The sequence below is a fragment of the Gobio gobio genome (genome assembly GCF_949357685.1).
Source record: "Gobio gobio genome assembly, chromosome: 3".
Classification (NCBI taxonomy): Eukaryota; Metazoa; Chordata; class Actinopteri; order Cypriniformes; family Gobionidae; genus Gobio; species Gobio gobio.
This window is the reverse complement of record NC_137099.1, coordinates 56,316,438-56,338,456: the sequence shown is the minus strand read 5'-3', so window position 1 is coordinate 56,338,456 and position 22,019 is coordinate 56,316,438. Positions and strand designations below refer to the sequence as shown.

The following is a 22,019-nucleotide window of genomic DNA, read 5'->3' as shown; positions in this document are numbered from 1 at the left end:
AACAGTTCTACACACACACACACACACACACACACACACACACACACACACACACACACACACACACACACACACACACACACACACACACACACACACACACACACACACACACACACACACACATGTACGTACATCTATCTTTCTGGGGACATTCATTGATACAATGCAATCTCTAGCTCTTTACCCTAAGCATACCCATCACAACTAACTGCCTAACCGAACCCTTACCCTAAACCTACCTAATTATAACCTGATCCCTAAATCAAGTCTTGACCCTCAAACAACTTTAAAGGGCTCTCAGAAACTGAGGACTGGTCTAAATGTCCTTATTTTACTCCCTTTGTCCACATGCCGGTGGTCTAAAACTCAAACCTCTCCTCACAAAGAAAGTTGTACAAGTGTACACACACACACACACACACACACACACACATATATATATATATATATATATATATATATATACACACATATATATACACACACGGGGTCTTTCCCATTGATACTTACCACAGATTCGTGTGAAAGTTTGACTCTGATTGTCTTTGTGATATAGTCTATAATTTTGTGTTCTTGTTTACTGTTATTTTTTTTGTGATTTGAGGCATATTCACTCTTTATGGATTTTGCAAGAAATTGTGATAATTGCAAGATGTTGTATTCTTCACAGAGCTGCTAAACCACCAAGTTTTCATCTTGAAAGGTGCATGCATAATGAACAAAATCGGGAATATAAATGAATAAAAAGGACAATAAAAATGACTGGCGTTTGTTATTGACAAGCTGTGAATATGACTGAAATATACTTAATCATTTGTTTAATATTAAACAAAGTCCATGCATTCTGTCAGTGAATCATCACCAGGAAAAAAATATGTAAATAAATAGGCAATGCATAAAAAAACAGTAGGAACGTACAAATAAAGGACATTCATTATTGATGCAGGCTACATAAAAATGATAAAGGTGTTATAAAAAAAAATATGAACGCAGTTTTACATAAAAATTAACTTTAAATTCCAAATACTCAATTAAATAGAACTATTTCTTATTTTTATATTTAAGAGACTTAAAGGGATAGTTCACCCTAAATGTAAATCTGAGAGATTTGTCATTTTTCTGAATGTTTATATGAGAAAAAAAAGCCTAAATTCAATCTGTTCATAATATAAAGCGATAGTGTCTCTTCAGAAAATGTGGAGTAAACCGCTCAATTCATATGGATTAGATTTACAATCTCTTTATGAATTTTTTGAAGCGTCAAAGTGGTAGTTGCGTAGCTGTCAATGGAGGCACAGAAATCCCTCAGATTTCATCAAAAATACCTTCATCTGTGTTCTGAAGAGGAACGAAAGTCTTACGGGTTTGGAACGACACAAGGGTTAGTAATTAATGACAGAATTTTCATTTTTGGGTGAACTATCCCTTTAATAAACAGAACAAACAATATTTAAATAGTCAAAACATCAGGAATTTGCAAAAGCAAAACCATTAGGAAAATTACTAAATAAAAAGTGCAAAAAGCCTGTGATGAATGTTAGATACAAGTTTGCCATATATTTTTATTTTTTATATTAATGCAAAAAGATACAGAGATGACATGTTTATAATACAGTTTGTAAAACAGTAGGCTACACTTGCAATACAGTACACAAAATGTATCAATAATATGTTCAATGTCATCAGAATATAAAGGCTAGAAAGAATTAGTTAAAGATTAAGGTAAAAAGAAGAAGAAAAAAGTGAAGATAGAAAAAAAGATTGCCATATATTTTCTACGAAATGCAAGTTTGCAGGGCAGCGTCATCATCATCATCATCATCCTCATCACGTCACCTCCCCCATGTAGAATAAACCAAAAGTAGACCAGTTTTCTGGAACCACAATGCCTGCGTCTGTATTTCCTGTCATTTATCCGCTCGCTTCAGTATTTGATTATAAACCCCGTATTTTTAAAAAATAGCCTTATATATGAATATTAACGTGTTGTTTATAACAGTTATCGCATGGACTGTGCTGCTCCCCTTCACTCCGTCGAGATGGTCGAGTCTTCAAAATGGCCGCCGTTGTCCATGTGTTTCGAGCTGACAGAAGAATCCCTATGATTTGATTCCACGTTGTTTACTTTTGATAACATTGATGCCATTAAAGTCACTTGATATCTGAAATATAAACGACCAGATAATACATTAACGTGTAAGAATGGTGAGTAGTTGTATTCTTGTTTACATGTTTAGCTGTTATGCTAGTAGGGAATCCTTGTGTGTTTTTGTAAATCACGTTTCACTGTTAATAGTTTATAACGGTGTTATTTAAACACTAAGTAACTTACAGTGACCGTGCTCTAAAAAAAGACTTGTTCATTGGTTCAGGTTAGTTCTTATCATTAATTTATTTGTGTTTCGTGTTATCATAATAATGAATCTGTTTATTGTAAAACAGTTGGCCTATAGATTCATTATCATTCACCCTAGAATGACCCTGGAGTCACAGAATTTGGCAGATGTGTGTTTTGGCTGTATTTGAGATGTGATCTGTGTGTCTCCAGCCTCACAGAAAGAAGAGATCCTTCATCAATAAGAAGAATGCTGTGTCCTTCCACCTGGTGCACAGAAGTCAGAAAGATCCGCTGGCTGCAGACGAGACGGCACCTCAACATGTCCTTCTGCCCACTGCCAAGGTACAACAAATCGTTAAACAGGCATGACATCCATGTATCTGGAGCACGACACTGAAGTTGCCATCTTTTCCTGCAGGTGGAGGTGGAGAAGAGGAGGGAGGAACAGCGCAATTTTGGAGTGTTTTTCGACGATGACTACAATTACCTGCAGCACCTGAGAGAGGCGTGCCCGTCCACAGAGCTGGTCTCCGCCCCTCGCATCCGCAGAGGCGAAAAGCCAAAGCCTGCAGAGGATGAAGAGGACATGGAGGAAGAGGAAGTCATCATCCCTGTAAGGCAGAACGGCGGCTACCAGATTTACATATCTAATAATGTTCTTCTGACACTGATTGTATCATTTTTAAAACGTATATTGCACCACACATTGTTTTGTGTTGACATATTTCCAGTGAAAACAGGAAATTGTGAATGATTTTATAAAAGGTTCACATCACAGATATGAATCAGGGTTCATTACTTGTTATTACTAATCACAAGTAGGTGGTATTAGGCCCTGTTTACACCTGGTATTAAAGGATTAGTTCACTTAAAAATGAAAAATTCCTAATAATTTACTCACCCCCATCTCATCTAAAATGTTTGTCTTTCTTTCTTCATTCGAAAATAAATTACGTTTTTTTTTTAAGAAAAACATTCCAGGATTTTTCTCCACACAATGGACTTCAATGGCAACCAACGGTTGAAGGTCCAAATCAATGTAATTCCAAAGGAAGGGCTTCAGAGGCTCTGAATGATTCCCAGATGAGGAAAAGGGTCTTATCTAGCCAAACAAACCCGTTGGTTGCCATTGAAGTCCAATGCGTGAAGAAAAATCCTGGAATGTTTTCCTCAAAAAATTTTTTTTTTTTTTTCGACTGAAGAAAGAAAGACACGAACATCTTGGATGAGTTGGGGGAGAGTAAATTATCAGGAAATTTTCATTTTTCATTTATCGCTTTGGATAAAAGCGTCTGTTAAATGCATAAATGTAAATGTAAAATGTAACTAATCCTTTAAGATGCGTTTTGGTCGATCGGATCACAAGTGGAGTATAAACAGGGGTCTAAAACATCCAGAGGTAGTTGGAAACTCATTTGACCGATCTCATGTTGTCGGACTGTCTTCCAGACAGCATTTAAACTTTGTCAACTAAGTTTGGTTTGAAGATGAAAAATGTCCTAAGCACAATGTTCTCTCACCATTCCTGATTTCTAACACACACTCACAGCGTTCGGCTGGTCTTGTGTCTGTCAGAGCAGAAACTAAAGCTAATGCTCTCTGTGTGTTTTTCCGTCATCTCCGGGCGAGTTTATATGCAAATTGCTTGAGCTTATTTTGTCCATTAGATCTAAAGTTCTGAAAAAGCCCATACATTTACCCTCCCCTCGAAGAAGTCAGGACAGAAGTGTTTGAAGGTGGACAAAAGAGACAGATGCATCTCCCTCGTCTACTTGTGATCCAATCGACCAAAACACCTCTTAATACCAGCTGTAAACAGGGCCTTTGGACAGAAATTTCATCAATATTTTGGTCCATAGACCTTATTCAGGGTAGACTAAAAGTCCTGTCAAATATTAAATATGGCAGTACCCACTGACTAAGGTCAATTTTCCTTGAAGAGAAAGACCTTAAATGTTAAATGTGGACTTGGATGGATCACTTTTGCTCAAATATTTGGTTGTGTTTGACAACAAACAGTGTTACAGTCCGGTTGTGTCTCTTGCAGATGATGAGATGTTTTTTATGACCTGCTGAATTTTTATGTTGATGTGTGTCGTACCTGCAGGCGGCCTCCATCAACCTGCCCTCGTCTGTGTTTGCATCAGAGTTTGAAGAGGAAGTGGGTTTATTAAACAAAGCAGCTCCTGTTTCAGGTGAGTCGGGTGGAGATCAGAATCAGTCCTGCTCATGTGGCTGCTCTCAAATCTGCAGAAAAACTATTATTTAATTGGCTTTATTTAAAATCATACCTCATATTGATCAAATGTAACAGCAAAGACATTTATAATATTACAAAAAAGATTAATATGTAAATGCATATACAATTAAATGCTGTTCTTTTGAACTTTATATACATCAAATATTCCTGAATAGATGTATCACGTTTACCATACAAACCCGAATCAGCAATTGTTTTCAACACTAATAGTCATAAATGTTTCTTGAGTATCAAATCATCATATCAGAATGATTTCTGAAGGATCATGTGACACTGAAGACTGAAGTAATGATGCTGAAAATACAGCTTTGATCACAGGAATAAATAACATTTTGCAAGATATTCACATATAAAATAGCAATTTAAAATTAATATTTCACAATATTACATTTTTATTTATTCAAATAAATGCGGTCTCTGTGAGCAGAAGAGACTGAATTCAAAAACATTTAAAACTTTTGAATCGTAGTGTTAGTATATTTTTTTGCAGCAGTAAATGTTTTTGAAGAAACGGCCAAATCCAAATGTGACAGTGTAGTTTTGCATCTTGCATCTTTCCAGGGCCGCGGTTGGATATGGATCCTGACATTGTTGCTGCGCTGGATGAGGACTTTGATTTTGACGACCCCGAGAACATACTGGAAGATGACTTCATCATCAAGGCCAATGACATCATGGGTGACACGGGGTAAAACTGAAAAATGACATAAAATGTGTAACAGGAATAAATGAGCCAGTTCGTTGTTAATTGAATTTAATATTTTAATGGATTAGTTCACCCAAAAAGGAAAATTGTCATCATTTATACCTCATGTAAGACTTTCGTTCATCTTCAGAACACTAATGAAGAATTTTTTGATCAAATCAAAGAAATTTCTGTCCCTCCATTAATAGTCTACGCTAGGGCTGTCCCCTATTCATTAGTCGACTAGAAGAGGCTCGGTCGACCAAAATTGTATTAGTCGGTTAGTCGCAGAAATAAAAATAGCTCCACAGGAAGTGGCAAAATCATGCAGCCTATGACGGGCAGATCGTTAACGGCAAGAAATCCAAGCATTCGCCCATCATTCATCAACAACCTCAAATAATGGCTTATCCCTTGAAACGCAAGTAGCAGCAACTTTACAAGTCTGCTCGCACTAATATTAACCTAGATAAATGTGCGCTTTTATTAGGTGCATATCAGTGTGTGAGGAGAGCACGGTTACTGCATGACATACAGGAGATGGCGCGATCACTTAAAGGTGCACTATGTAACTTTTCCGACCGCTAGAGGTCGCCTGTTCAAAACAATGGCGTAGTTTGATGACGCAACGTTTGAGCGCAGAATCTTGGGACATGTGGTCTTCACCTCACAGCCGGTGGGAAAGAATTGGGATAGGACTCGGGCAGAAATCATGTTGATGGATGTGATTATTAACGTTACTGTAGTGAAGCAGAGCAGGGCCGAGTGTTGTGGAGCTGAGGAACCGCTGGAGCGATTGTTAGTGAGATGAACACAACACACGCCTCACGAGCGGCGGGACTTTTATTATGACACAGTTGCCGGCGGTCATGAGTATGAGGTAACGCGGCTCTGTTGATCATATTAGACACATCTGAGTGTGTTGATGATGATGTTATGACGTTGCTCTGTGCGTTCGCTCGGCGGCTGCTATGACACTTGTTCACACTGCAGTGAGAGTAAAGCGTTTCTGCAAAATAAAACCAGAAACCGAGGGGAACGCAGATATGACGCCATTGACAGGCGACTCCCTCACACGTCCCGGTTCCTCGGGTAAAATAGCAATTTTCTCACGATTTACAAATAGTTGGAAACATTTGGGATATTGTAAGTACTCAACTGAACAAAATATATAACACTGGCCTAATGGTTTTTCGATACTTTACTGCAAAAATGTTACATAGTGCACCTTTAAGTTAACTTCAAATACTCCGTCATTTTTGGTCATACAGGAGTAACGCAAACTGTAAAGGTTCTACTTTTATTTCTGTAAACTCACAATAACAACAAAACATTGTGCTTTTTTAAAACAATGAAAACAATCAGGATTCGCTTTCTGCCATCTCGGTCTCAGTGAACTTGAGTGTCACAAAAATGAACCGAAACGCTGTGTATAGTTGCCTCACAGACATGAGAAATATATCTGTAGAAAGTCTTTTAAATTAACCAATCCAAGTAGAAAACAAATATTCGGAGAGTAATCCATATGAAACGTGCATATATGCGGAGATGACAAGTCAACATCGACTTAATCCCTTCAGCCGAAAGCACAGAAAACATTATCAATAAATTATTAAAATGTTTAAACGGTCTCCTTTTTTTTTTCGAGACACACTCATAAATCATTACGTTTGCCGGTGCGCTGTGGTGAGCTTTATGTGTGCGTTTGAGCGATGATTAGGCTATGTATTAAATATATAGGCAATTAAAGGCTCATTATTATGTTTTATTAATATAAATGCGCGATTAGTCGACTAATGGCTTAAAATGAATGACTACTAGTCGACTAGATAAATCTTTAGACGAGGGCAGCCCTAGTCTACGCAACTACCCCTTTGACGCTTCAAAAAGTTCATAAAGAGATAATAAATCTAATCCATATGAATTGAGCAATTTAGTCCACATTATTTTAAGAAGAGACTCGACCGCTTAATACGATGAACAGATTGAATTTAGGCTTGGATTTAATCAAAAAGATCTTCATTTGTGTTCCGAAGATGAACAAAAGTCAGGGTTTGGAACGACATGAGGGCGAGTAAATAATAACAACAGAATTTATATTTTTGGCAGAACTAACCCTTTAAACGTTTAATGTGTTTGGTTTTGTGCTGGTGATATGTAAATGAAATTGAGTCCGTCAATGACCGCATCAGCAATTTCCTTTGTTTTTGACCTCAGTGGTGGTGATGATGATGATGATGATGAGTGGGAGGACACGGATGATGAGGAAGATGATGATGAGCAAGATTATGACTCAGCGGGTCTCTCAGATGGGGAAGGCGGCCAGAGAGAGTTCATGTTTGGCGACTGCGAGACGAAGAGTCGTTTTACAGAGTACTCGCTCACGTCCTCCGTCATGAGGAGGAACGATCAGCTCACGCTGCTGGACGACCGCTTCGAGAAGGTCAGTCAGCACATCTGAGGAGCATAAGGGCCTGTTCACATTCAGCACACATTTCTCTGTGAATGTTTGATGCAAAATTACATTTAAAAGTCATGTTTTTGAAGGTGTACTTCTTTCTCGAGGCAAAAACACTGAATGACTAAAACCGTGCTTTATTTTTAATGTACACTTCTGTTATAAAGCATGATTCCGGTGATCTGAAAACAGTGATTGAGTGTTTGTTGTGTTGTTGAATAGTTTTACGAGCAGTTTGACGATGACGAGATCGGAGCGCTGGATAACGCGGAGCTGGAGGGCTACATTGAGCCGGACAGCAATCGACTGGAGGAGATCATCAAAGACTACTTCATACAGAAAGAGAAGGAGTGAGTGTGTGACTGTCACAGCATCTCTTGTGTGTGTGTGAGATCACTCCTCTCATCACTTTACGTGTGTGTGTGTGTGTGTGTGTAGATATCAGAAACCAGATCAGCTGGGTTCTGCGGAGCTGCCCTCTCTGAGAGAGGAAGATGAGGAGAATGAAGACGATGAAGATGCGGCGATTGAAAGAATGGTCATAGAGCCGCCTGCAGAGCGCTGGGACTGTGAGACCATCATCAGTGAGTGTGAATCCATACAGTTCATCAGTGCAGTGCACTTTCTGATGCCATGTGGATGTGAATGGATTATTATTTTAATATATTTCAGATACATCAAATATTGCAATACATAATGTATATATTTAGGGTGTAACGGTGGTAGTTGATCCATAATCTGTACGTACCAGGCACCACAGTTCGGCAGGCATGTGATTCGCAAAGTTTAACCGTCATAGAGTGAACGCTTATCATTTGCACGTTTATAAGTCTTGCAGATTTACACTTTCACGAGATTTTAAACCATTCAAGTGCAAGGAGACGCGAAAGAGAACTCCATTCATGCTGTTTTGTGTAGGGCTGGGCACCGGACGGCGATACTTTTATGGTATCGAACGAAAAACGACGATACTATGAGTATTGAAAAATTATTTATCTTTCGGTGACAAATTTCGGTTCCAAAAGCCAAGCGGCTTTTATACACTTATAAAAGTGGATGTTGAGTCAGCAAAGTGCAACATATGCGATGAGTATTGCAACCAAAGGCGCAAAAGGAAAACTTTCTGTGAGACGTAAGTTCACAAACAGCGCGGGTGAATCACCGCGTGCGCGCGCTCTCTCTCTCCCTTTCATACTCCAAATAATTTCATAATGCATCGCATCTGCACTAAAATAGAGCTGCATAGTTGACACAGGATTTGCCACTTGCACAATCGAGGCAGTGTCGCATCGTCACTAAAGTTTATCATTTGCATTTATATTAAGTCTTGCAAGTGTTCAAACCGCTCAACACACACACACACACACACGCCATTTCACAAAAAGCTTGCGAGTACAAATTGCGCTGAAATGGTAAAATACACACATGTATGTACTAAATTACCGCCTTGACGAGTATGCACGTAAACACGTCGTGATTCGCGAGTGAACGTTAACGTTTGTGCAGCTGCATGTAATTGTATCCGTGTTCGCTCTTAATGTGACAGCTTTCGAATAAACTGCTGCTGTCTCTGAGTTTCTCTTTGTCTTGTGTTGTTTGATGAACCTTTATGACACTCACTGCTCTTGAATGACTAACTTTTGCAACCTTAAGTGTAAGGATTAATCTAATTTAATTTATTCAGGGAAGACAAATATTAATTTACATTTGATTTCTTATTAAATGTCTTTAGTATTTCTTACCTCAATACTAATGTTAGACCTACCTGAAAATTTGTCTTTAAAAACAAAAATGCACTGCAGGATCAAATATTTAGGTGAGATAATTATATACATTTATATGACAAGAGTCACCTAAAGGGAGGATTCCCCCATTGTCAGAAATAAAACTCAGGCCCTGAATGAATGTCTGTAAAATTCCCTATAAATAATTCTACATGATAAAAAGAAGGCTTCAAATAGATCGGTATCGGCAGATACTGCTTCCTGTGATCGGCTCCAAAAATCCTGATCGGAGCACCCTTACAAAAAGCACAAACAAGTTTTATTAATAATATTACCCTGAGTGAGAAGTGTTTTCAGAATTTGTTTTAATTAAGGTGAAAAATAAAAGTTTTGTGTTTAATGTATTTTTGTTGATGTTGAAATGGATTTTAAAACGTATTGTATCGAAAAAAGTATCGTTAGGAACCGGTATCGAAACTGGCACCGGATCGAAAGATTTTGAACAATACCCAGCCCTAGTTTTCTGTGCGCACACACCCGAAGAGAGAGAGCCGTAAATACCGAAATGAGTCCTCTTTCGCATCTCTTTGCGCTTGAATGGACACATACACACAAAATCAAGTGGTGCAGGTATGACGTCACTTTGTAAGCCACCCGGCAGTTACCATTGCACTGGTTCCCTTGACAAAAACCCAATAGGATTTTCCCATATAGGCTTTTGGATTATCGCAACAACAAAAACAAGCTCTGTGATCAACAAATGTTTATGATACTTACATGTTTAGTCCATCAAGATAATTATCACAGATGAACACAACTTTTATGAATTTTGAATCCTAAATGCAGTCGCCAGAAGTAAAAAGCTAAAGGTAGGCTATAAACAAACTACACCACAGTCGCTCGACTTCAACATCACCATCACTAAGGGCGTTTTCACACCTACCTTGTTTGGTCCGGATTTTCAGACTTTTCAGTTTGGTCCGAATCAAAATTACAGGTGTGAAACCTCCCCCGTACCACGGTCCGGACCAAACAGACGAAATTTGGTCCGACGAAAAGAGGTAGTCTCGGTCCGGATCAAACTGAACAAAGGTTCGGTTCGTTTCTAGTGTGAAAGCATTTTCTGTATGGTTCGGACTTTCAGACCATTTCCAGGAAGTTCCTGTTTATGTTTAAATATTATAATGTTATTTTTAAATTCAATCTAGGCTACATTGATTATGAAAAGTGAAAATATGCGCAATATGTCAGAAGACAGAAAGTCAGAAATAATTTTGAACGAAATTTTGTATGATTTTGCTTAGAAAGCATTTCTTTAATGGGAATTTCGTTTTGCATAAATTGTATCTTAATTTTAATCAACCTTTAATCAGATAATTGCCTGGATTTAATAAATAAGAAGCAAATAGTCTATAGCAGACAATAATCGCGGGAGCGATCACATGCTTTACACATGAACTGGAGCGGGTCTCAAATAAACCGAAACTCAGCAGGCTACTTGCCTCACAAACATGAGAAATATGTGTATATAAAGCTTGAAATGTTCACTTTTAAACGTAACTAATAAAAAATAGTCAAGCAATGCGCACTGTTCAATAGTGACGGTGATATGCGTCCGTCCGTTCATTCATTCTTGTCAAAGACGCTGACGTCAGACGCACGTCCGTTTACAAACCAATCAATGTCCAGATGCCGCCCACATAGATGATGACGAGTGGACGCAGGTGTGTCATGTAAAGTTCTTTAGTGCGCTCGCATGATTACAATGTGAAACCAAACCAAAACTAACCGAATGTATAAAAAGTATCAAAACATGAACTTCGGTTCGGACCTTGGTGCGGACTTTCAGGTGTGAAAACGCCCTAAAGCTTCCCACAACTCTTTCAGGTTTTATCTCAAAACATTTTCCTAGATCATCTGAGTTAGTAGTTAAAAAGAGCACAATTATGATCACAATGAGGCTGTAAAAGCGGACTGAGGTTACCTGTTCGGCGTGATGACGTTTAATCTCCTCGTCAGCCTCTGATTAGGGCTGTGTATTATTCCCAAGAATCTGACGATACAATACGTATCACGAGACAGGGGTTACGATGCGATACGATATATTGTTATATATTGCGATATTGTAAGAGAGGCAATATATTGCGATATTTTTTATTTTTAGAAAGATCGAATTTAAAAGATTAAAGAACACTACCATATGCATAAAACCTGACAAGTAACTATTTTATTTAATTAATACAGTATAATTTATATCACTAATCACTATTTTGTGCAAGAAATAGTAAAGTGACTGCAGAATTCTTTGTGTGTATATGTTTTAAAGGTTCACAGTATAGCAGTTAATTTCTAAACTATTTAACAACAGAAAGTGCATAGTCCATTCCATGACTGACTGATTGACTGTTTGTTTTATATTTAATACTGTAAAGCTGTTTGCTTTAAAGCAGTCTATTGTATAAAGTGCTATTTAAAGTACTGAACTGCAGGGCTGGTGCATCTATATCCACATCGCTATGATAAGATGCTTCTGCTGCCACAGCTGTCAATTTTGTTGTGTGTTTATTTTGTTACTGAGAGGAAAATTCCATTGAAACACTTCTCAGCAGCACGGATGACGTCGGGATGTTCAACAAGCTCTCAGATTCAATGCGTTTCCCGAGTATTGGATTTTAACGTGGCCTATTTTGCAAACAAAATGACTCTTGTCGATTTCCTTAGTGGCTTCTTTATAGCTGAAGCCAAAATGAGTCCACACTTCAGCTCTGTGTACCGCGGGAGCCGAATAATTCTATCGTCTTGTCCATCTTCACCTTACGCTTCTCCGGCTGCGCGTCAGTTACGTTCTGAGATAACACTGCCATCTAGCGGTTGGGTTTTTTATACAGTCTGTGGTTTAAACCGAACATGAAGCCACGAATCTTGGATGTAAATAAATCAATATATAAATATGGAAACAGTATTTTTGAGAATCGATACAGTATAGCCAAACATAATATCGCGATATTCACGTGTATCGATATTTTCTTACACCCCTAACTCTGAAGTCCCATTAGCCACTTGTTAGCAACCGCATTTTTCAAGACACATAACCGCTTTAAAAAGTCACAAGGTGGGTAACACTGATGTATTTTATGTCATAGGATAAAACGTGAAAGTGTCTTGAGCTTGTGTTCACCACAGACCTTATTCCAGCCATTTAACCAAAAACCCATTGACTTCAGGACAAGGGAACCGAAAGTGCTAAAATGTTAACTTGCTTCAGCGTTTTAGCCTACTAAGTGATATCATACCTGCACCGATCTATGATGGCAAAATATCTGTCTCTGCGGTTATGTCTTAAGTGAACACCAACAGTTGTGGATGTGTATCATTATATCGGATCTATGCAGCTTATAAATGCCATAAATATGACGTTAATGTTAATCAAACAACAAAACACAGCTTTAACAAAGATTTATCTATGTTTAATTTATACAGTAAACACTATACAAAGCTTTTCCACATGTAATTAAAACATTTCTGTACCTGAATACTACCTTACTTTATTTTATTGTATTTATCTACGTTTGTAATTAGTGTGTTTGTTCTTATTTTGTTACTGACTGTTCACTTGCCTTTAATAATGTTTGAACTTTATTATTCAGACTATTTGTTATGGCTAATCTGAAAAAATGTCTGGTTCCTGACAACAACAAAAAAAAAAATATATATATATATATGATTCAAACTGTTTTGTGATCCGTTGCACCACTAGTATAAATACACAATTCAACCGTTTGCAGTCTGTAAGAATTAATTTTATGTTTTTGATGAAGTCTCTTCTGCTCACCAAGGCTGCATTTATTCAAAAATCAAAAATACTGTAGAAACAGTAATATTGTGAAGTATTATTATAATTTGAAATGGCTGTTTTCTATTGTAATATCTTGTCAAATGTAATTTATTCCTGTGATCAATTATGTATTTTCAGAATCATTACTCCAGTCTTCAGTGTCACATGATCCTTCAGAAATTATTCTAATAAGCTGATTTGATGCGCAAGAAACATAATTGTTTTCAACATTGATATTAATAAGTGAACACAGTTGTGCTGCTTCATATTTTTGTGGAAACCGTGAGACATTTTTTTTCTAGGATTCTTGATAAGTGAATCGAGATTTCATAAGAACAGCATTTGTTTGAAATAGAAATCTTTTGTTACATTATAAATGTCTTTACCGTCACTTTTGATCAATTTAATGTCTTAATCTTACTGACCCCCAAACCTGTATATAATTCAGAGTCTGAGAGATGCTGGCGTTTCAGGACTTTGAATGACGCTGTAAATCAGGGGTGATTTGATCATGTTCATCTTTCTCTCTCAGGCACTTACTCCAACATCTACAACCGGCCCAAACTCATCCAGGACCCTCCAAAGGTAAAGAAACGTGCCTCACATGTCTCATTCGGCCAAGGGTGAAATACACTGGAAATTCAATTTCCAATTCAAATCCGCATCCATTTTGCATGTGAAGCAAATTTAAGATGTGGTCTGAGTTGCGTGTATGGTTGTTTTCGCCTACCGCACAGACACAGAAGCAAACATACTATATTTGTACCAATTAGATTGTGAAGATGTGAATCTTTTGTTTTTTTTTGTTTACTATCTTGTATTCGTTAATTGATCATATTAATCTTAACAAATATTATCCTGCCATATGACGTCATGCAGTTAATGGATGTTTAATGCATTAATTCATCAAGGTCATTCATAGTAAATGCGACTAATAATACTGTTACAATGGGTCACATGCAGGCTTATGCTGTTTACTTTCTCTTTACAATAGTTTGCATGCAAATGTATTGTGATCAAAACACGTTTCAGAGGTCAAAAGATGTTTGTTTACAGGGATGGATGGGGTTACAAAAGGATTTAGAGCTTTAAAATGCATTAGATGATAAACACTGAAAGGACATAATGCAATCAGTAGACTTGTGCGTGCCGCTTGCAACGCTAAGGTTATGGGTTTGATTCCTAGGGAATGCATGAACTAATACCATGTATATTTTGAATGCAATGCAAGTTGGTTTGGATAAAAGCATCTGGCAAATCTGCATTCGTTGTAAATATGTGTTTGCAGCCCAAGCCGATCCGAGTGTCCGATAAGACAGGGATTCCCCTGGAGGTTCTGGCGAAACGAGGCCCGACGGCCAAACAGGTGGAGAGGATGGAGAGGATAAACGACTCGGACCTGCCCAGAGTCTCAACGCAGCCCCGATCGCGAGAGGAGAGCGCAGAGGAGAGGAGAGCCAGGAAACAGGCCATCAAGACTGAGAGAAAGGTGCGTATGGCAGTGTTACGCTTGTCATATCTGATGTGGCATGCTGACATTCTTTTAAATATCCATTGGGGCTTTTCACACTGCGCTTCACCCTGGGTTATCATCGTTCTTAACGCCACCCCGGGTAAAGGAATGTTTCACACTTGTAATTCAAGTGCAACGCACAGTGATATTGAATTGAATCCCTGATAATCGAATTGAATCGTGAGACCAGTGACGATTCACACCCCTACTTTTTACCCGGGGTTATGAAACACGCTTTTCGCCGTGTTATCCTCACATTCTGGTGCCAACCGTAAATTACACACTCATATTTGCGTGCTTTGGACAGTCAAGGAAACACTTAACATTGTATATAAACAGTAAATTCAGCATTTGAAAGCAAAAATATCAAATGCTGACAGAAAATGTGACAATTTGAGTCTTCTTTCTTACCTTTATAGTCTGGAGTATCCATTCAGTATAAACTCGATAGGACAGTCGGCAATACGAAAATGGGTTTTGGACTGTACATGTGATACGTCAGGTTATGAATACCCAGGGTTAATTGTTAAAGAGCACCTATCATGAAATTTTGAAATTTACCTTTCATATAGTGCGTAACATAGATCTAAGTGAACAAAAACATCCTGCAAAGTTTGAAATATGACAGCGCACCGTATATATAGTTATTTTCTTTCAAAAGTAAGAGTCGACTCTGAGTCATTTTTAAGAATCGTTAGAAGACCGAAGCTTTTTATCTGACTAGATGACGTCAACTTGTCAAGTTATTTGAATACGATACGCCCACTTATTGCGCTCCAAGACGCCAGTGAAAACTAGAAAACATCATGGCCACGAGACGCCAGTGAAAACTAGAAAACATCATGGCGACGAGACGCCAGTGAAAACTAGAAAACATCATGGCGACGAGACACCAGTGAAAACTAGAAAACATCATGGCGACGAGACGCTGTGTTCTGAAGTGCGACTCAAAAGCAAACTTTTTTCATCTGCCCAAGGATGAGCATTTGAAGACTAAGTGGCTTTAAATACAAACCATACATCGTCGCGATTGTGTGTTTATTAGTCTTCAAATGTATGTTTGGCGATCTCAGGAAGCTTTTATTATGGACTTCTATTATGGCACATGGTATCTTCTTCGTCTGTCTGTACCATATATGGACTACATGTGCACAGAGCGCCCTCCGGCTGCCAGTATGAATTGAAAACAACACATAAGAGACTCAATCGCTCATGATTAGGCTATATCTGCGCATTTTGAGGAAGTATTGAATAAAAAATACTCCTCTGTTTAGAAATTTGACACAGACATATGAGAATCTATCAATATATCTCCTCATCTGCACACTTTTGAACTAAAAGCCCTGAGGGATGTTGATTTGTCGCGAGTCTTCGTGAGGAGTTTTTTTATGAATGAGATCACCTGAGGCTCATATTACAATCAAACGGTACTGACGCGGTTTTCATATTCATAACTCCTGACACATATTAACAAATTACTGTCACTATAAGACTTTGATGGGCGTTCCGTTTCCGAGAATATCTGCACAGACTAAACCAATCACAACTGACTGGGTCATCGGACCAATCACCGCAGATTAGCGTCACGTAAAGGCGGGGTTTTGAAAAGTGAATCACTAAAGGAATCATTTGAGAATCGCTGTCAAAACAGTTAAAAATAAATGAAGAGCTCTTTTCCAAAACACGATAAACGCCATTTTTAAAAAAAAATGAGTTTATCATGTCATTTTGCTGTGTACTGAACCTATTCACTGCTCCATCAACATTTCATGCCAAATCGCTATATTTCCTTGTTTAAAATGTACTGCAAGATGCTGTTTCTTTCCAAAGCGCGATAAACGCCAAACCTATTTTTAGCCAAAACACGATATATCCTCTCGACGAATCAGAATTCGATGAGCGTACTACGTAATCCAACAGGGCGGCACTCTGAACAGCTGTTTGTTTACGTTCATTCATTAAAATGAGTGCTTTAAACTCTGATAGCACTTTTGATGGCCTTGATGAGCAAGTGAGACCTACACCTGGGGGTAGAAAACGCCGACTGGACAAAGAAAATCACAAAAAACAACAAAAAAAGAAGTTTCGTCACTCAGGTAGCGCGTTGATAACAACAGTGGGACATCAACACAAAGCTGCTGCCAAAGTTTTCTGTCAGGCCGAGAGGCTGTCGCCGGACGATCTGAGGATACATTTCAATTATTTTTATGAAAAACCAAACAAGGTTGACCAGGATCACGCCATACTTCATCTCATGGACTTCACGCAAGTGACAAGGAAGCGTCCGAAAGTCCAGGACCATAAGCACGCTAGCATTCGCATTTCGCACGCATACACACACTCGCATTCACTCACACACACACACACACACACACACACACACTCGCATTCACACGCACACTCGCATTCACTCACACTCGCATACGCATACACTCACTCACTCACTCACTCTCACACACACTCGCATTCACTCACGCTCACTCTCACACACACTGTGATTTAAAAAAAATGTATAGCAAACAATGGTCCTACTGTTTTACAGGTTAGACACTTTACTGTATGCACTATTAAATGCATTGTTGAATATTGAATATAATAATTCGTTTTTTTTCATGCATATGTAGTGGACAAGTTGGTCCTATTTGTTACAGGTTTTACACTTTACTAAAAATGACTGTATTTTTATGTGTAGGCTATTATATGTTTTATATTTATTGAATATGTATTACTAAATAACTTATTGAATATTGTTATCATTATCATCAATAATTTATATTAATTTATGAGTCCCTGATTATATGTTGCATGTTCTCTTGTTGTTGTTTAAAAAAAAAAAGACAAACCATAAATAAATAAAAAAAATGATGGATTTATAGCGTTTTGGAAAAAAATGAATGGATTTATAGCGTTTTGAAAAAAAAAAGTATTAACTTTGAATTTATCATCAACAATATTGTTGTTTGATTTAATAATCATTGTTCAACATGTTCAGACTGAGCCAAAAAAAACATTTTAACAGGATAAATTGAATATTCACAAAATGTGTAGGTCTAGGTAAAAAAAACTATTTTCCTGAAAACTATTGAAATGGATTTATAGCGTTTTGGAAAAGAGCTCCTCAAATGCATATTATAAGAAAACTAAAGTCTTTTTTGTCATTGCATGCATGCAAAACTGTTGTTGGGGACTTCTAAAACAATATTTGGAACATTTTAAATGCCATGATAGGTGCTCTTTAACTCCGGGTAAATTGAGACCAGTGTGAAACGTGAAGCAAGATGAATAGTTTTAACTGCCCTCAACCATGACATGATTATAATACACCACCATCTTTTCTATTTTGTTTAATTCTTGTGATTTCTTTTTTTGAAATCCAGATTTATTAGCTGTTGTTTATTATCACCACTTGTTTACTTGTTTATATTTATGTTAACGTTGAGCACTATTCATATTTGAAGCATTTGCATTGTCTATCTAAATTAAATCTCGTCTAAGGCACCAGCTAAGCCTGGGCCGGCCGTGGATGGTGAATAACCCACTGGCAGCATGTTAGCTAAAACGCACCACTGCCTCTCCCTGGCGTTCACATTTATTCCTTCATTGTTGCAGGAGAGGAGGACCGAGAAGAAGGCGAACAAACAGGCCTTCAAACAGGAGAAACAGATGCAGGAGAAACAGCTGGTTAGTTTAAGAGCAAACGTCCAGGGCCTGAAGCTCTCATAGGAGACTGTCCCAACACCAGCAGAGACTATAGGACCTTACTGAAGACACGTCTGTTGCTGCAGTACACAATGCCATCATTCACCTTACCAGGACTTCCATGTTTTATTATCCTCGAGCAGATGTTTATGAATAGTGTTGGATACATTATAATGAATGGGATCTACACAAACTGTTCTATTTATCAGGCGTGGCTGTTTAAAGGCAATTATATATGTACAAAAATGTAATTAAACCGATTCATCACATTCTTAAAAAGTTACAAAAACCAAAATAGAATCCCAATCCCGCTTTTAATAAAAACACTCAATTGCATTATCACCAGTGGCACAATATTGAACTTAAATCAGCTGCCTGTACGCTGGACAGAATCAATTCTCAATTCATTACGACTACAATCTCTTGTCCCATCCATGACTGGGCAAAGTGCATAAATGTCATTCACAAAATTGAACAATAAACAACTTTGACCTGAAATAAAAGTTCCTGTTTTCATCTGAGCGAGCGTGAAGATTTGCTACAATGATCATGAGCTCTAAAATGTTCCCATCACGGCACAATTACAGTAATCATGAGTTGTTGGAAATTTTACTTTCCAAGCTGAGTATTTAGGTATTTATTTATTCCAAAAGTATTTAGGTAACTTGTGCATAGACTACCATTCAAAAGTTTGGGGTCAGTAAGATTTTTCTTAGAAGAAGTCTCTCCTGCTCACCAAGGCTGCATATATTTGATCAAAAATACAGTAAAATGTTTAAATATTACAATTTAAAATAACCGTTTTCAATGTTAAATGTAATTTATTCCTGTGATCAAAGCTGTATTTTCAGCATCATTACTCCAGTCTTCAGGTCACATGATCCTTCAGAAATCATTCAGATATGATGATTTGATGCTCAAGAAATATTATAAATGTTGAAAATTTGTGGAAAACATTTATATTTTGCTCAATAGAAAATGCCTTATTAAATGTTTTGTCTCTTTTGATCAAATTTAAGTGTCCTTGCTGAATTAATTAAAACAACGCTGACCACAAACATTTGAACGGCAGTGCACATTTCTGTTATATTAGAGCTCAACTGGTGCAGTTCATATTTTACAAAGTCATAAATACAGATTCGAATTAATGTAGTATTTTTCTGTCATTTTCAACAAAACTTGCTGGATGAGTGATCCGGTTGGTGTTATTCTGCCTTGGAGGTAATTCCGCCGAGACTTGTGGGAATTGCGACACAAGTCGCATGACAGGAGCAGCACTCGTAAATGACGTTGTAAATCTTTGTTCAAAGGCCAAAGGAATTGATTCTGACTGACCTAAAGATAAAACGACCATATGTGGCAACAAATACAAGCAGAAATGCTTTAAAAAAATAAATAAAAAAAATCCCTGAACTAGTGTCAAAGGTCTCGATTCAAATAAAAGGAGTGGCGGTAATGATGACAAATGCCAAACACGTTTTTTCCAAGAACCGGAAAACATCTGGGAAATTCCATTCTGTGATGTCATGTGAAGGCTTGTATTTGTACGAACAGTCCCAACCTGTGTCATGTGCTTTCACTGTCTGTATGGGACTTTCCTTCACTTCTCGACCTCTGGAAGCCATTCAGAGTCTCTAGCGCCCATAACCTTTTACCATATCTCCAGGACTCATCTCCAGACTGAGTGCGTGTGGACAGTCGTAGCCGCCTTCATCGAGTTCATTAGCCCCGTACGGACACACAATGTCCAAATCACCGTGTCCCTCATCCTCGTCACCGGAGCCCGGCTCCTCGTCGCTGCGGCTTGATATCTCTATTAACGTGGTTCGTTCTTTAGGTCCCTCGTCTGGTTCGATCTGCAGATCGCTTTCCACGATCTCCGGCTCCAGTTTCAGCGGTTTGCACAGGTGTGTTTGTGTTGGCCAGATATCCTACCAAACCAGAAAGAGACCATTTAGAGTCGCCCAGCCCTGGGAAGGAATGCTGCCGGCTAACAAGCTCACACCAAAGAGATCAGGACAAATCTGATTAAAGGGATAGTTCACCTAAAAAGATTGTTTGGAAGCAGACAACACTGGATCCCATTGGCTTTTATCATAAGGACGTAAAACAATGAGACTTCTGATCTTTTGTGGTGTGGTTTGGAACCACATGAGGTCGAGTAAATGATGACAAAAATGTCATTTTTGGGTGAACTGTCCCTTTAAATCAGACATGCGTGTGGTTTACTCGCTCAGATTTGTCAGCCCACATTTGGTGGTAGCATTATTTATATAGTATTCTAGTATTTAGTCATTTTTTATTTTATTATTTATTATCACTTTCATTTTAGTAATTTTCTAACGTTTCTTAGTAGTTTTCGTCTAATATTTATATTTTACATCAGCTTTATTTCAATTATTAAAAAAAAAACATTTTTAATAGTAAATAAAATGAAATGCTCACATTTTAATGATGATTAATGTTTTTATTAAGTAGTACGCATATAATATTATAGCATTTAGGAATATTTTGAAATAGCATTTATTATATTATTAGGTTTTTTTAATTAATATTAGTTTTTAGTAATTTTGTCATTTGTATTTTTTAGCTCTATTTAGCACTATTTAAGTATTTCAAATTAAAACTCATTTTATTTCCGTTTCAACTTTTAAGTTTAAGGTTTTCATATAATATTTATTTCATATTATGTGTTATAAAATATTTAATACCGTACTGTTCCAAATATAAGGATAAGGTTTTCAAGATGTACCTTTTGGAAAAAGGCTTTTTGAAGATCAAATCTTGTATTTTATTTTATTATTCAAATCGTGTAATTCTTTTACAATATTTTTTAATCTTAGTACAGTTACGTTTTAAAATCACATACATTGGAAGTTCGATCCCGTCAAACATGACAGTAACACGGCTGACGGTAAGCTTTTCTTCGACTGTTTGCGTTTTTAAGACATTTCACTTTGTCCTGTAGGATCTTGTTGGATTCTTTCAATCTTATTGGACATTGTGTTTTTATTTTAAAGGAATTTAACTTTGTCCTGTAGGATCTTGTTGGATTCTTTCAATCTTATTGGACATTGTGTTTTTATTGTAAAGGAATTTGTCTTTGAAAGAATCCAACAAGATCCTAAAGGACAAAGACAAATTCCTTTAAAATAAAAACACAATGTCCAATAAGATTGAAAGAATCCAACAAGATCCTAAAGGACAATCTTATTGGACTTTATGTTTTTATTTTAAATAAATGTCACTTTTTTTTAATCATTAGCCTACTAATTATAATAAATAAAATATTAATTAATGAATTACTTTTTAGAGTCACCCTGGAATGAAAATAAAGTCACCCTGCTGTTGGCCATATGTCCTTGTATCTTTTTCGGATCTCATAAGCAGAAATAACCAAATGTCGTGCACGCGCTCCTCCATGGCTGTGAATGGCAGTCAAAACCAGGCTAAAACTTGACAAAAAGGATACAAAAGTACCACACAATGATACAGACGCGCGCT

At 37.4% G+C, this 22,019-nt stretch overlaps 2 protein-coding genes across 2 annotated transcripts in view; one reads left to right on the top strand and one right to left on the bottom strand.

The window, feature by feature from the left end:
• The first annotated feature begins 1,843 nt into the window (after nucleotides 1–1,843).
• Nucleotides 1,844–19,010, top strand: ltv1 (LTV1 ribosome biogenesis factor). Its single transcript, XM_079813417.1, has 11 exons — nucleotides 1,844–2,208; nucleotides 2,552–2,683; nucleotides 2,760–2,954; nucleotides 4,449–4,536; nucleotides 5,163–5,289; nucleotides 7,504–7,729; nucleotides 7,967–8,094; nucleotides 8,183–8,328; nucleotides 13,836–13,888; nucleotides 14,592–14,792; nucleotides 18,426–19,010. The coding sequence occupies exons 1-11, from the start codon at nucleotides 2,206–2,208 to the stop codon at nucleotides 18,537–18,539; spliced, it is 1,413 nt and encodes a 470-aa protein (XP_079669543.1). The 5' UTR covers nucleotides 1,844–2,205; the 3' UTR covers nucleotides 18,540–19,010.
• The window catches only part of ifngr1 (interferon gamma receptor 1), a 21,756-nt gene continuing 18,348 nt past the window's right edge, over nucleotides 18,612–22,019 (bottom strand). The window contains exon 7 of the mRNA XM_079813418.1: nucleotides 18,612–20,446. Within this exon, the coding sequence (XP_079669544.1) occupies nucleotides 20,150–20,446 (297 nt within the window). The 3' untranslated portion in view covers nucleotides 18,612–20,149. The remainder of the gene's footprint in view (nucleotides 20,447–22,019) is intronic.

Excerpts from the sequence above, each read along its gene's own strand:
- ltv1 (XM_079813417.1), top strand. Across the intron at positions 2,955-4,448 it reads AAGAGGAAGTCATCATCCCT|GCGGCCTCCATCAACCTGCC; the intron begins GTAAGGCAGAAC and ends TCGTACCTGCAG. Across the intron at positions 4,537-5,162 it reads CAAAGCAGCTCCTGTTTCAG|GGCCGCGGTTGGATATGGAT; the intron begins GTGAGTCGGGTG and ends GCATCTTTCCAG.